Consider the following 16083-nt stretch of genomic DNA (forward strand, 5'->3'; position numbering starts at 1 on the left):
TTATTCTTGAACCTTTGTTTTCTCTCATTCTTATACTTTATCCTTCAAGGATGTCCATCCCATCATCAACTTCAACTTTCATTTTATTTCTTAGTCTTATCTTGATTACTAGTTCTATTACTTCGAGAATTCTACCCTTACAATTTACTCCTACCGGCACATTCTTCACCCTTTGTAACACTTATAATTAACCATAGAAAATTCTTTTGGTATCCCCTTTTTCCAACTTAACTATCAGAACATTATCATTCTCTACCAGCCTCAGTAGGAAATTGCTCATCCTGGATGGATAGGAGCCCTTGAAACTATAAGTTCCATCTGAACTAACACGGCTGTGGGAAATGTGTGCCATGCCTTAATTCTAAACAAAATACTTCATGTGTTCATTCTCCTTAATATAATCACATATACTGCCTATAACTTTCCAAACTTCAGCCTCAACTTTTCCCATTAGAAACAATTTCATCTATTGAAACTCATCCATAAATAGTATTTCCTCTAGCTCATAGTTTAAAACAGTTGCAAGCCTTAGTAGCTAACTCAATTTAACTCTTGTCATTATTCTGATCATCCTTTCATACTTAACACTAGGTATGCACTTACTGTCATTCTCATATCAGGAAATTATGTATGAATTTGTGCCTACTAAACTCTCAATAACTAGGTCTCCTTGACTCAGTTTCTGTTCCTTATATAACCTTCTTATATTCAGCTACGCTCAATTGTCCATATAATAATGTTTAACCTATGTTTCTTGGTCTTTCTCTTCAAATTTCATCATCTCTTAGCACAATTGTGCCCTACCTATAAGGTATCATCTGCATGAACCCTTTACCGTACCATTGTCCTTCCTGACATAATATTTTATAATTTATTAACTTTACTTATACTCGACCTCTGATTCATATCTATCATCGTTTATATTGTGCCCTTAACTTTTGTTGAATTCTGAAAAATTTCTCTCACTAATAGATTCTTCCAACACTAATTCCACCCTTATATATGGTCATTAATTTGATCCTTGAACTTTCTAGTGATTTATTACCATCCATACTTGTCACTTTTCATTCTACCCCTACTGTTGTTCTGTCGTTATTGCTTCACTGCAAAGTGATTCTGTTGATCACACTAAAAATGTTTGCCTGACATTCATAACGAACCTCTAACTACCTTCTCACTATCTCAAAAGTCTAACCTAAAACTTATGTGTCATTATCTATAATTCTTTCCACTCATCATACCTATTTGATCCCTTAGATTGACATTTATTCAACTTACTACTTACTAACTTCGTTTTCTCTACCTAATTAGGTAGTCCGCAATACCATCGCACACCTTCTAGTATTTACTCATTATTATGTTATCCCATACCTCCATCACTATTCTTGCTAATATGGTTCCATTTTGGGTTCTCCATCCTTGTCATTCACCTTGCCAAAAATAACACTTAGCCTACCCTATATCTTAACTTTGTTCCTTTTATTATGCGCCCTTCGAATTGTCCTTTCATTTATTTCCTTTGTCTTACCCAAAATAGAACTTGACTATTCTATCCCTGGTTCCATTCTTCTTCCTAACATGACAACTGTACCTGCTAACTATATCTTCCAGAGTCTCTACCACGTTATCACATATCTGTGTTACTCAGATTTGGTCCTTTGACCACTCTAGCTAGTACTTCCACTAGCACTTAGATTATATTGCATCGGCAATCAATTTTTCAAACTTTCATTCTGCACTTCCTTTATCCATTGGCCTTCTATGATTTATCTTTGCTAATTTATTACTCTTAATACTGTTATAATTAGATTATACTATTATTTTGAACAATATGAAGTTAGAAAGGAACTCAGGAAATTGCAATCATACCTTTATCGTATGATTTCTATTCTTATCCTTTAGCTTACATAATACCCTTACTACCTCGAGAACTGATTCTGCAGTAATTTTATTTATTTGTTATTATTATTATTATTATTATTTTCCATGTTTACTCAATTAGCCAAAACTTAAGATTCCGGGCACCCAAACCCATCATCCAATTCAAAGGATTTACATCCATCATGATCTGATTATATATAGTTCCTATAATGGAACTTGTACCCTCTGCAGGATACCCGAGCCAACTACTCTCTACCACACTTTACAGTCCCATCTGGGACACTATTTTTGTTCGTCACTATTATTAATAATAACTTTCGATCCCTTCTGAAAAGATAGGACTATACCCTAACTTGTTGCAACAAATGTACTACATTTACTACCTTGCCAAAACCACGTCAAATTAATGACTCTCTTATCATATCATAGCTTGTAAATCATCAATTCATAGTTCCAAACTTCCCTAGGTAGTAGGGTTGTACTTTATTCCTTACTAATACACACAAGGTATACTATTCTCACTAAGTTCTAAGCAAAACGTCTATCGTTCTGCAAAAACCATCCAAAATTCCATACCGAAGACTAGACGGTCTCACTCTATAGGTGTCACCTTTACTTTGCAACTAGTCCGAAACCTCTGGTCTGATGGCAACTTTTACTGTAACTCTAGCTCATGCTGGGGTAACTGAGTCACTGACTCTAGTTATCACCCAACTGTGACCTTTCAATATTCTAACTCTAGACCCCTAATCAAGAGTTTCCAACTCCTCTGCAGATATAGAACTCTGTTCTGGTATTACTGTACCAAAACAGAGACTGCCTGCAAACATCCTCATCATAAGCACTACAGGGAGGTACGCAGCTCTACACAATAATCTCATGTCGGTACTGTAATCTGCAGCTTACAGAGCAGACATCGAGAACATTGTATAGTTACTACGATACGTCCTGACCGACTAGGTCTCCTAATTTCTTATCTCTCTTTAATCTTCTATTATCATAAACTTATTCTGACTGGGTCATCCACTGATGACTGCTAGCAGTGGTATCCTCATCCTTATCTAGGGCAACTGTACTTTCAAGACTCACCTTTATGTACTCGTGCCTTGCACGAAATGGGCACACCATTTAAACCCATACAGACAGAAACATAGCATTTCTTGGAGTACGTATCCTCATGATGGACCTCACATGTCTACTAACTCTATTTCACATTTCTATGTACTCCACGAAAATCAAGACACTAATTGAGGCACTTTTATATTTCCCGAGGTATAAAGCAGAATCTAGAAACAAAGAATTCTGAGAAAAGACGAAACAGAATCCTATACTCCGCATGTAACATCCTAACAAGACTCCTTTTTCAGTCCCAATTATATTATTTCCCATGAATCTAGAGCCTAAGCTCTGATACCAACTTTGTCACGACCCAACCTATGGGCCGGACCGGCACTAGGACCTGGGCCAGCTTAAAGCCTCCGAGGCTCGTAGTAAGCCTAACCATTCCTCAAATCCATAACTAGACCCACAATTTAGACCCAATATGCATATAAGATAATTTAAATTAAATCGTTATAATTTCATTTTGGGCCAACTTAGCCCATAACTTTTCGTAAAACTAAAATCGAGAGCCAGTTCAACCCTATTACCACATTTATAACCATTTAAAACTCATAAAAATTTTTTCTTTTCATTTATTAATATGAAAACTTGAATTCATACAGTCTCTGATAGGCTTAATGCTACTACTAGCACATGCGGAGTCCTAAATTACAAATTTAGAGAATAATAATACAATTAAGTAATCTTTTCATAACTTTGAGAGGAAAGGGACAGTTATTACGAAAAATGTCTCCTCCTGTAGCCTGGAAAAATGTGGTGAACAGGAGTGAGCATTCGACTCAGAGAGTAAAATATCAATTTTAACCATAATCTCTATAACTATCTAAAACTAATGTACCCTGTAGAGTGAAATGCAACATCAACATCATTTTCACATCATAACATCAAAAGGTAATTTGGAGCACTCACACACCTGTAGTATCAATCATAACATATGGGGCCGATCCCTATACGACTCTCTTAAATCCAACACGGTGCCGAATTACTCAAGCTCGGACTTCCACTTAATAACCAAATCGAGGGTCCCAAATAATTACTCAAGCCGTGACTACCCCTCGAAGGATCGGGTCCCAGCGAATTACTCAAGCCGTGACTACCCCGTCCTATCCATAGTCCACACCACATCACACGCACGCCAACGCACGCACACTGCTCCAAATTACCACAACAACATCCATGGCACATCAACAATTATGAATGCAACATAAATCGTGCCTAGAGTTTAACTACATAAATATATGCATATAAGTGATGCATGGGCATGCTTGAACATATAATAATATCGAAATTACAATTAAAATTGATATTATACTCACGATAATCGTCGACTATTGTGGTCTGGATGCGGAAAATAGTTGATCTCGATCACCTAATAATTAAATTATAAATTTATTAGTACTAACTCAAAATAAAACTCTAAAGAGGCAATAGACGACTAATTCATGCGGAAATCGTGAGTTTCCCTATACAGGACCTACCCAACCTGCAAAGAGGCTCAAATAACACTGCTAAATTCTCAATTTCCACAATCACATCTCATTAATATCACATGGCCCCTCCTGGGCCCTCCAAATCAGACTATACTCAAAATTTTAAAAATTACGTTTTAGTCCATATAATTGACATTTTTCAAAAATCCACTCAAACAAGCTCTAAAAATTCTAAAATTTTGCCCCGCGGTCCTTAATAATATTATAAGGCTATTGCAAAATGAATTGTAATTTTCTAATCACCCATGAATATTTTATTCAAGAATTTTACTCGATTCCATAAGTTTCCAACAGCTAACATATTCCTAATTCAACCCAATTAAATATTCACATATTTAAACCTCCATCCTCAAGCTTCAACCAATTATATAAAATTTAATTATCTTAATTTCAATTAATCTTATATGCCCACATGCTAAAAATATAACTAAAATCCATCCATATTTCTCAAAAATATTCTACGATCACCCAAAAATTCAACTAACACCATAGAATATCTCCAAATAATTTTACTTTCATCATATATTTTTCTTAGAATTTTTCTCCAATTTTTCCTGTTTAAGAAACACTGTATTTATGCTCCACAGACAGAGAAATAATAAAAATTGTCTTACCCGAAGTTTATCTGTGTCTCAAAAATTCCAAAAATTTATGAGGAAGCCTCTGGAAGTTGAACCATCTCCATAGCTCACCGGGCCACCGCCGGCACCACCGCGCACGGTGGCCGGCCGCCGGTCACCGGCGACATTTGCCGGATCTGATCATACCACCATGTTCCTCTCCTCTTCCTCAGTCCATATGTGGTCTCGGATCGTCGATCCAACGGTCGGATCGTCGTAGATCTGACGAAAAAGCTTGAAAAACCCGAAACTTCTCTCCTCCATATCTCACTCATCCGACCTCCATTTGCTTCAAAATTGGTGTCAAAAGAAAGCTCTCGGAACAAGCTTTCCAACGCCACCGGAATCGCCTCGATCGGACGTCGGACGAAGCCGGAATCGCGCCGGAAAGCCGCTGCCCACTGTGCGCGCGTTTTCTCTCTCCTCTCCCTCTCTTGCCGCCGTTTCTGGTGGTCCTGGTGGTCGCCGGAGGGTCGCCGGCCGGTGGGGAGCTGCTTGGGACGTCGCCGGCCGGTCACCGGAGAAAGGAAGAAGAAGAAGAGAGGGAAGGAAAGGGAGAGAAGAGAAAATGGGGGGGGCTTCCTCCTCCCGTTTTTGATTTTGAATTTTTTTTTTTCTCCTCTCCCTCTCTTGCCGCCGTTTCTGGTGGTCTTGGTGGTCGCCGGAGGGTCGCCGGCCGGTCACCGGAGAAAAGAAGAAGAAGAAGAGAGGGAAGGAAAGGAAGAGAAGAGAAAATGGGGGGGGGGCTTCCTCCTCCCGTTTTTGATTTTGAATTTTTTTTTTTTTTTTTTAAAGAAAAGTTGGCTGTGACAGTGGGAAACCCACTGCCACACGCCAAAAATCCCATCAGCAATTTTTTTTTTTTTTTTATATGGGTTGTTACATATTTATAATTAGTATATATTATTTTTTATGTTAATAATTTAATATTCTTTTTATTTTATTTTCCTAAAATTAATTAATGTTTATTATTATTATTATTATTATTATTATCTTCATCATTATGGCCAACTTATGGTCATTTAATTGAAATGGTCAAGTAAATAAGAAATATTTTACTTTTAAAAAATTAAATTTAAATATTTTTATTACCATTTTTCAATTCAATAATATTTAGTTATAAATTATTTTTTTATTTAAATGATTTTTATTTGTTTGTCAATATATAATATCATAGGAGATTTTTGATACACATTAAGGACGATTCTTTCACCAAGTATTTTTATTTAACCTAAATGTGCTCAAATATTTTTTATTTTTTATTATTTCTTTCGAACTTATTAGTTATCATTCTCAAAATTTATTTATTTAAATATATCTAATTAATATTTACTTAATTATTAATTTTTTAAATTTTCTTATTTAATATTTCTTAAACTTTGAATATCTTATTTCATTATAATTATATATTGAATAAAATTATAATTAATATTTTGATTATCTATATTTTATTATAATTAATTTTCATCAAAATTATTTTTAAATTTTAATTAAATATCTATATCTTAGTGCATAAATTATCTTTTAATTATATTTTTATATAGAAGTAGAATTTTCAAGATAAATTATAAATATAATAACATTGAAATTTTAGCAACAAATAAAAATGATTAACAACAATTAAAGTTATAATTTTATAATCATGAAATTTGCCTTTTAAAAAATAATATGTATTTATAGTATTTATTTTAATAATAAAAAATTATGACATTTTAAAATTATAACTTTTATAAAATATATTTATTTTATATTACAAATTTATGTAAAGTGATAACCATTTTGTCAAATAATTATTTTATAAAAAAAATTGAGATTAATAAAAAAAATTTACATTTAGATGTAATTTTAAAAATAATATAATAGAATATTATTTTTAATTTATAATAATATTATATATTTTCATTATTATTGAAATTAAACAATTCAATTTGTTTTGATAATTTTTTATTATATTAATAACAAAAAATATTATATTTATACATTTTTAAAATAATATTATTTTTTTATTAATTTAATGTATTTTCTATAATTTATAAAAAATAAATATCAATTTATATAAATTATAAGATAAAATATAAAAATTTTATGAAATTTAAATTATTTTTTAAATAAAGTACTTTAATTACATTTTAAACAAAATAATAATGAAAATTACTCTTAATAAATGTATAAAAAGAATTAAATAGGTATTTTAATTAATTATAATATAAATTAATTAAAAATTTATTATTATGATAGGTAAAAATTTATTAAAATTAAATTAAATAAGAGAGAAATTTTAATTTAAAATTAATTTAATAATAATAATTTATTTTATTTAAAATATAATTGAATTAAAAAATGAGTATTATGATAGTTTTAAATATATTTTTAACACTTAAATTATTATATTACAAATACTTTAAAATTTATATTTTTTTATTTATAACAAAATTTCGGGATTATTGCTTCAATAATTGCAAGCTCATCCCCATCATGCATCCAATTACTTCATATCATTTTCAAAGAACTGACAACAACCCAATGAATTGGCGCATGGGCCCTGAAGTGATACTGCATCATTGAAAGATTCCAAGTATTTTTCCCCTGCAGAATTATTTATATTTTTAGCTTGTAACAGCATATATCCTAGATATATAAAATTAAAAACCCAACTCAATCTTGTTTTTAACAACCAAATAGCATTTCATATTAGCATATTAAGCTGAGAAATAAATTTAAGCAAGTTTCCAGCCTCCAGATGAATTCATGTTAACACTAGATTTGACAGTTGACACCATATTGATTTGACTCTATTGCACCTTGCATGATCTTGATTTTCTACTTTCAATCCATGTTGAAATAATGTACCACTTTGAAACAATTGATAGGAATTGAAAACAGCAATTTCATTATTGACTTGTCCAATTATCATATGTAGTACACAAAGAAAGAGACCAACCAGCCATAACTTATGCTAATATAGACACAAATAGCAAAAAAGATGAAGCTTTTCCCTTCTTGTGGGCATCAAAAGATAAGAGAGAGATACTCGAGAACAAATACACAAAAAATTGAGGATAATAAGTTGTAGGGCAGATAACTCATAGAAGACTGGTGTTTACAGGCCTCTACTCTAGAAAGCAATAAAAATAGTCATTTATTGTTCTTGTACAACCGAGCAGATCTTCAGACTGTGTATGCTTGTTGAATTGTGTCTATGTCTAGGCCCTTCAATCTCACCACTGATTCTACGTGACCCTTAAGCGTATGAAGTTCCCTCAATCTGCAACCAAATATAATAAATCAGAAAGAGCATAATTATGCTTCTGATGAACCAATACAAACAATAAGGCCACCACCAGCCGGCATGGCAACTTGAAGTAACACACAAAAGGAATCTTCTATGTCATGGCAACTTGAAGATTTATTTCATACAATGACCTTATTACAAAGAGCAAAAGGGAGGGTTATTTATCGGCTTAAAGCTCAATTACACACCTAGGTTTAAAGCTCAATTACACACCTATACTTGTTGGAGAAATTTAATTTAGTTTATTTTCAACTTTTTGTCCAATTTAGTCCAAAAATTTCAATTTAATCTCAATTTATCCCAAAAATCAAGAAATTGAGCTTCTTGATTTTTGAGCTTAAATCAAGAAATTTCGTTCCAAAATTAAGAAATTAAACTTCTTGATTTTTTATTTAAATCAAGAAATTAAGAAATTCGCCATAAATTTTAATTTTTAGGCTAAATTGAACTTAAATTGAAACTTCTGGGTTAATTTGAACAAAAAGTTGAAAATGAGCTAAATTGAATTTCCCCAATAAATACAGAGTTAAATTGAACATTTTGCCGTTGTTTATCTATTCTCAAAAGTTAAATGTATAAATTTTAAAATAACACCTTATTTTTTGCAAGTACGATTCTATATTGTCTTTAAACAAGATCTAAAACCTAACCTTTAGGGAGATTAGGTACAAGTCACAGCTTGCTAACATCACTGCATACCTGGCAATTTCAGCTCTCCTTTTAGCTTCTTCAGCCATCTGATTGAGTTCAGTGAAATGGGTTCGCTCTGTGAACATCTTGGTGTCTGGTGGTTGTAACCCATGCAATGTTCTCTGCGCATGTGCCCACTGAAGCTCACGTTGTTCCTTACCGAAATCCTTTTGCCTTGTGAAAGCAATCTGCAGAAAATATATATATATATATATATATATCAGAACTTAACACAAAATATATACACACATGCACACCCCCAAACACCAAGTAGCAACAAAGACCCCAATCTAAACAGCCCAGCAGGCCAGATGTCATACATACCCTTTGCTCAATCACAAGATCCCAGGCCCTACCACTCAAAGCATAGCGTATAAAGAACTTGATGAAGTCAAGTGGGATGTAAAAGATGATGTTATAAAGCCAAATTACACCAGCCCAACCCCAACCAATCCCTTCAATTGCAGCAAAACTCCAATTTGCGTAGACTGCAATCAAAGTAGCAATCTGCATAAAACAAAACGGTAAAAATAAATGTTCCTTCCAGGCTATTAGATAATTAAAAAATAGATGGGTAGACCACTGGTTTACCAGCTGAGCAACCAAAAAAGCCACCACAAGTAGTAATCCAGGACGTTCAACATACGACCAACTTCGAGAACGTGTCACAAAAATAAGGGCCTGACTGATAGTGCTCACTTGCAAGTAAATTGCTGATGCAAGCTTTCTGAAGTCATCAGGAGCTGTTTTCTCAAGAGTTGATACTCCAAATACCCTCTGGAAAATTAAGAGGCAATGAAAATTGATAATGAGTAATCTATCACAAGTCCACTACCAATTGCTAAAATACAACAATTATTGATCCCCAAGTAGTCTATTCCAAGTTCACCACCAGCATCTAAACTACAACCATAAAGCATGCTGATAGCACAGGACATAAATTTCAATATCAACAAAAGATAAACAAATATGTGCATTCCCACAACTTCTCTAACTTCACACTTGCAGACTTTTGTATCACAATCAAATCTTGTCACTCCAGTCTTAAAAATTACTGATGGAAAAAATTAAAATAGATGAAAAAGGTAACAAGCTACAAGCATTCAAATTTTAGAAAGTCAGCCCAAGTTATCCATAGTTTACAGGCAAATGTACTATGTGATTACAACAAATTTATTAACTTAATATACAGAAGGCATCCAATCTTACAGGGAAGAAGTCTGTCTTATATGCTGCCCAAAAGAAGATGACTGTCATCATTGCCAGGTAACTACCAAGAACAATGCCAGTAGTAAAAATCTCTGCCAGCTTCCAGCTGTCTGGCAGAGGAGACGGTTTCACCCTATCCTTGGATATTGTCATAATGGTACCTGTAATTACTTGGTGTCAGTAAGTTCCCAATAAGAAGAGAGGGGAACACCTACTACATTAACCAAAAAAACAATAAGGAAGATTACAATGGGTGTGTGTGTGTGTGTGTGTGTGAGAGAGAGAGAGAGAGAGAGAGAGAGACAAACCATCATTAAGAATAGCAATAATAAGCACCATAAAAGGTGGAAAGTCAAACTTCCATATCAGAGCCAGCAGCATGAAACCAAGCTGTCACCCAATCAAACCACCAGGACAGGGTACAAAAACATTACAAAAATGTTCCAGTAAAAAATTTTACAGATAATCTTTATGCTGTACATGGATATAAAGAAAGGGAGAGGCAGCACTCTAGCTTACCACAATACGAATTGTAATGGAAACTGCATAGATCTGGCAAAGACAAGGAAAGGGCGGGTCAGTTAACAAACAAAATGTCAAGCTGCTGATATCAGCTTATAGATTACAATATCAGCAGACCATTACGACCAAGAACACCAACTATCCAGTACAACAAAGCATTTGCACTTTTAGTTCAGTCATTTCAATATAGCAAAACATCACATCACAGTCAGATAACAATTCTTACAGTGTAATTTTTCATCCTCTGGAAAATTGCTCGACTTGTCAAGACAGCACTAATGATAACACTAAGGCCAGGTTCCGTAAGGACAATATCTGAAGCACTACGAGCTGCATCAGTCGCATCAGCAACAGCAATCCCAATGTCAGCCTTCTTAAGAGCAGGAGCATCATTGACTCCATCACCAGTCATCCCACAGATGTGTTTTCTAGCTTGCAAGCGTTTTACTATCTCATATTTGTGCTCTAAAATAACACATACGTCATCCCACAAATGTTAGGAAAGAAAACTGAACCCCATGCTATGCAGTACATCTAAACAAGAGAATACCAAAATCAGTCTAGAGAAAAAAATAAAAAGAAGTACCAGGGAAAACACCAGCAAAGCCATCAGCTTTTTCAATCAGTTCATCAATTGGCAAAGCAGCAAAAGACTCATCCTTGTCTTGTCCTAGCAACGCAGATGAAGGATACATGTTGGTTCCCATTCCCAAACGACGTCCAGTTTCCTTCCCTATGGCCAGTTGATCCCCTGAAGAGGCCACAAGGCTCATAAACTCAGAATAATAAAAGGTGACACTAATAATCAACTGAAATGAGACTGTTGCATCTAGACACATTAAACAAAATATGGGCGATGTTTGGGCATTAAACAAAATATGGACGATGTTTGGGCTCTAGATTCACAGATTTGACACAGTTATGTTGGATGCATCACAGAATGCCATGTTACTGACATAAAATTTCTCACGGTGAAAGCATTTATGAATGTACAAACTATAACATTTTCCTTTCCAGATAAAAATTTTCAGTGATAGCACATTCACTATACCAAGAGAAGACATGCAATTGGCACAATATTTAGTAGAGATAATTCAATAGAACAATTTGACTTGGAGTGAGATTTTTGAGCTATAACTACTTCCCAATATAAAAAGGCATTGTATTATGATTGTTTATATCTGGAAACATGGCTTCCAACTACAAAACAAGAACAAACCTGTAATCATTTTGACATTTACACCAAGATTCAAAGCCCTCCTTATAGTCTCAGCACTGTCATGCCTAGGTGGATCAAAGAGGGGCATGAGGCCAATGAACTGCCAAGGGCCTCCGGGACTTTCTTTCCTTCCTTCTGGAACTTCCTGCATACCATGATGTTAGTAGCCTGTTCAAGCCAGTAACAGCCAAAAAAAAAATTCAAATGATAAAAAGTCTATAATGACATAAAATAACATTAACAGAGGATCAGAAAGGTCAGACAAGATTCCAATTACCTGATATGCAACAGCAAGGGACCGTAAACCCCTCTCTGCAAACTTGTCAATGACAGCATGAACTCTTCGCTCAATATCTGACTTATTGTGGGCAAGATTTAGAATCTAAAAAGATATTGCACGCAGTAATTAGAGCCTCATTTGGACTTCCAAGAGCACGTTACAACCAAAAATGCAGTGCAGACTGCAGACAGGTTACCTGCTCTGGGGCACCTTTGCTGACTCTATGCATTTTACCTTCACTGTCAATGTAAGTCAAGGCTGTCCGCTTATCAGTTGGATTAAAAGGAAGGAAATGAACTTCTTGAATTCCAGCACGAGCCTTTGGAAAGAGGAAACAAATTCAGAATAAAAAAATGAATATATATATATATATATTCCCAAATTAAATGGATAATGAGAAAGCAATAGTGACCACAAAAATCACAAGAAAACAATGAATTTAATCAGTTAACTACCTCTCTTGGATCAGCCAGCATTCCAACAATAGCAGAATCAATTGCATCTTGATTCTCTGTTCTAGAGGCTCGAGCTGCCATCAAAACAACAGTATCCGCATCTACTCCTTTGGCAAAAACCTGAAAAGTTAAAATCAGATACATATCAAAAAAGAAATAACATTCTATATTAGATGCTGGAGCTATAGTATCCTCCGACTGACCTCAATAAGGTTTTTGTCAACAGTGAGTTTGTTTAATGTCAGAGTTCCAGTCTTGTCACTGCAAAGCACATCCATGCCTGCCATCTCTTCAATTGCAGTCATTCTCTTTGTGATGGCACCCTGCATCACATTCAACATTTTTATCATAATTCATCCCATTATACCCAAAAGTTATTGCTCAATAGCCAAAACATCTCCAATAACCTAGCCAACCTGCTGAGATAACCTATGAGAACCAATAGCCATTGTCACCGACAGGACAGTTGGCATCGCAATTGGAATTCCTCCAATGAGAAGCACAAGAAGATTGTCAATTCCAGGACGATATTTTCGATCTTGAATGGGGTACATGACAATGATCTCTATAACCATCCCCACAGCAATTGAACATATGCAAAAATTCCCTATTGCAGTCAAGACCTGCATCATGTGTAACAAAGAAGATAAGATATCATAATCACCAGAATAAAAAACCAACTGACAAAGATTCTATTGTATTTCTATCTCCTTGCCTTTTGGAAGTGGCCAACTTGGTTTGTGGTATCCACAAGGTGAGCAGCCTTCCCAAAGAAGGTATGGACACCAGTAGCAATAACCACTGCTTCAATCTCTCCTTGCTTGCAAGTAGAACCAGAGTAAATACCATCTCCAGGCCCTTTTGTCACAGGAAGAGACTCACCAGTAAGTGCAGACTGCCAAGCCAAAGATGGCAAGTTCATTAAGCAGATGAAGTCAACAGGAAATCAATAATCATTATTCAAATACATGATAACGGCATACAGACCTGGTCAATTTTCAGTGGATCACCTTCTAGTAAACGAGCATCAGCTGGAATAATATCTCCAAGTTTGATGCTAATAATGTCACCAGGAACTAAAACAGCAGCGTCCTGCTCGCTCCACCTTCCATCTCGAAGAACCTTCAAAACAATAATCAGTGATGAGAACAGATTTAAGAATTCAAGGTTTCAAGAAACAGGAAGCTCTATATATGTATATTATTGCAATTTGCAAGTGTCAATCTATTACAATTTTAAAGTCCAATCATATTTGTATTGTGCTACACAAGCGCCCTCATATTCATGGATAATTCACTCTGTACAAAACCAAATAAGCTTTCTTAAATCTGAGACCTTAGCTTGTGGAGCGAGACGAGCCATGAGAGCAGCAGCAGCATTACCAGCATTGTTTTCTTCAATAAAACTGATAGTCGAGTTGATCAAAAGCAGAGTAATAATACCCACAAAGTCTTGCCAATCTGGAGGTTTCCCCTGTAAAAAATACCAAAAGGACCAACTCAAGAAAGTCTAAATCAAACAAATTCAATTCCAACTTGTTGCGAATCTTAAAATGCTATAACTTACTCCTCCATTTGCAAGAGCAATAGCCATAATAGCTGCAGCCTCCATCACCCATGACAAAGGATTCCACATGAATCCCAAAAACTTCAAGAATTTGCTCTCCTGAAACACACCAGGTAGATGAAGATTGAAGTGTAACAAGGAGGTCAATACCTGAATTATCAAAAAAAAAAAAATAATGACGGGTTATAGAATCAAAAGCACTACCTTTTTCTCTTCAAGCTTGTTGTGGCCAAAAATGGTCAGCCTCTCCTCAGCAGCCTTAGTTGTAAGACCTTCTTTGCTACATCTCAGATTCTCAAACACTTCCTCTATGGGTATGTTTTCCTGCAGTCAAAAAAGCTTAAAAGTTTCAACCCAAACAAACACACCAAACACAAATGGCAACCAGACTATCAATGGCTTCAAATTATGCTCAGATCTATTACCAAATCCACAGTTTCCTTCAACACAGCGTCCAAAACTTCACCTTTGTCCCCCATCTTTTCCTATCTCAAATGTCACAGCACAACCACCATCAAAAAGAGAACGAAAAAGCCAGAAAACTTGAGATGTTCAGTAAAATCAAGCGATGTCCAGTTAAAAAGACTTGATTTTGAGCCTGAATAAGAGTTCAGACGGCAAAAACGAAGACAACCCACCAACACAATGACAGATACCAACCGGTGAAAGTAGGAGCAAAGACTCTGCAACACCGCAAGTAACAGCCCAGAACCTCCTTCTATTCAGGCATTTGCATTAAATACGTAAAACGCACACAAAATAAATTTTAAACCAAAAGGAGGAGAAAAAAAAAACCCTTATTTATTGATGGTTGAGTATACATTATTATCCTTTAATTTTATTGAAAAAAATTAAAATATTATTTGAATTCTAAAATATAAATTATTATATTAATATATTGTCTCAATTTTAATTTTTGCTCAATGCGGTTTTAGGGTCTATTTAATATTATTATTAAAATTATTATTAACAAATTACTTTTTAATATATTAATTAAAAAATATTAAAAATTAATTAAAAATTAAATTTAATTAATTTTAATAATAAAATAATTTTTTTATTTTATTTTTTTAATAATATTTAAAATAATATTTTTATTTAAAAAAATAATTTTAAGCTCTAAAATTTAATAACAAGCAGACTCTAGCTCGCGCTCTCCCACAATTCTACAGACTATGGTCTTGTGTGGGAATTTCAAGATTTCTAAAGGACTAGTGATATTTTTCAAAAACAATTCTTATTTTTTTCTTTGCTTTTGTATTTTTCTATTAAAATAATAATTTTGTGGATGCGGCCACCAACCGAAGCCATCAATAAACTGCACATGCACCGCACGAGCCTATTATTTTTTTATATAAAAATACTAGTATATATAATGTTATGCAGCTTTAATTAGAGAACTAATTAAATTTTTATTTTTATTTATCATTAGGTAATAAATTAATTCTAAAATATAAAGCAAATTTAATATTGTTATTGAAATTATTATTATTATTATTAAAAAATTATTTTTTTAATTATTTTAAAAAATATTAAAAAATAATTTAAGATTAAATTTAATAAATTTTAATTATAATAATATTAAAATTATTTTTTTAATAATATTTAAAATAATATTTTTATCAAAAAAAATAATTTTAACCTCCCAAACTCAATGTTAAATAGACATGTAATATCAACTTAGAGAATTTAGCAAAGAATGAAAACAGTTTCATAATTAGATAAAGAGAAGGGCCT

The 16083-nt window shown here is 33.8% G+C and overlaps 1 protein-coding gene across 1 annotated transcript; it reads right to left on the minus strand.

Annotated features, from left to right (window-relative positions):
- Positions 1 to 7982: 7982 nt before the first annotated feature.
- LOC110654335 (ATPase 11, plasma membrane-type) lies at positions 7983 to 15080 on the minus strand. The gene is made up of 22 exons (XM_058132470.1): positions 15007 to 15080; positions 14772 to 14831; positions 14551 to 14670; positions 14347 to 14445; positions 14116 to 14253; positions 13768 to 13902; positions 13496 to 13675; positions 13197 to 13403; positions 12984 to 13103; positions 12781 to 12900; positions 12522 to 12644; positions 12323 to 12427; positions 12046 to 12190; positions 11413 to 11577; positions 11053 to 11291; positions 10824 to 10856; positions 10613 to 10694; positions 10305 to 10465; positions 9687 to 9872; positions 9420 to 9602; positions 9105 to 9283; positions 7983 to 8378 (listed from the first exon to the last, which is right to left on the minus strand). Exons 2-22 carry the CDS (start codon positions 14823 to 14825, stop codon positions 8282 to 8284), a joined length of 2871 nt encoding a protein of 956 aa, XP_057988453.1. The 5' UTR covers positions 14826 to 14831; positions 15007 to 15080; the 3' UTR covers positions 7983 to 8281.
- Positions 15081 to 16083: the final 1003 nt, after the last annotated feature.

The sequence above is a fragment of the Hevea brasiliensis genome, chromosome 13, assembly GCF_030052815.1.
Source record: "Hevea brasiliensis isolate MT/VB/25A 57/8 chromosome 13, ASM3005281v1, whole genome shotgun sequence".
Lineage (NCBI taxonomy): Eukaryota > Viridiplantae > Streptophyta > Magnoliopsida > Malpighiales > Euphorbiaceae > Hevea > Hevea brasiliensis.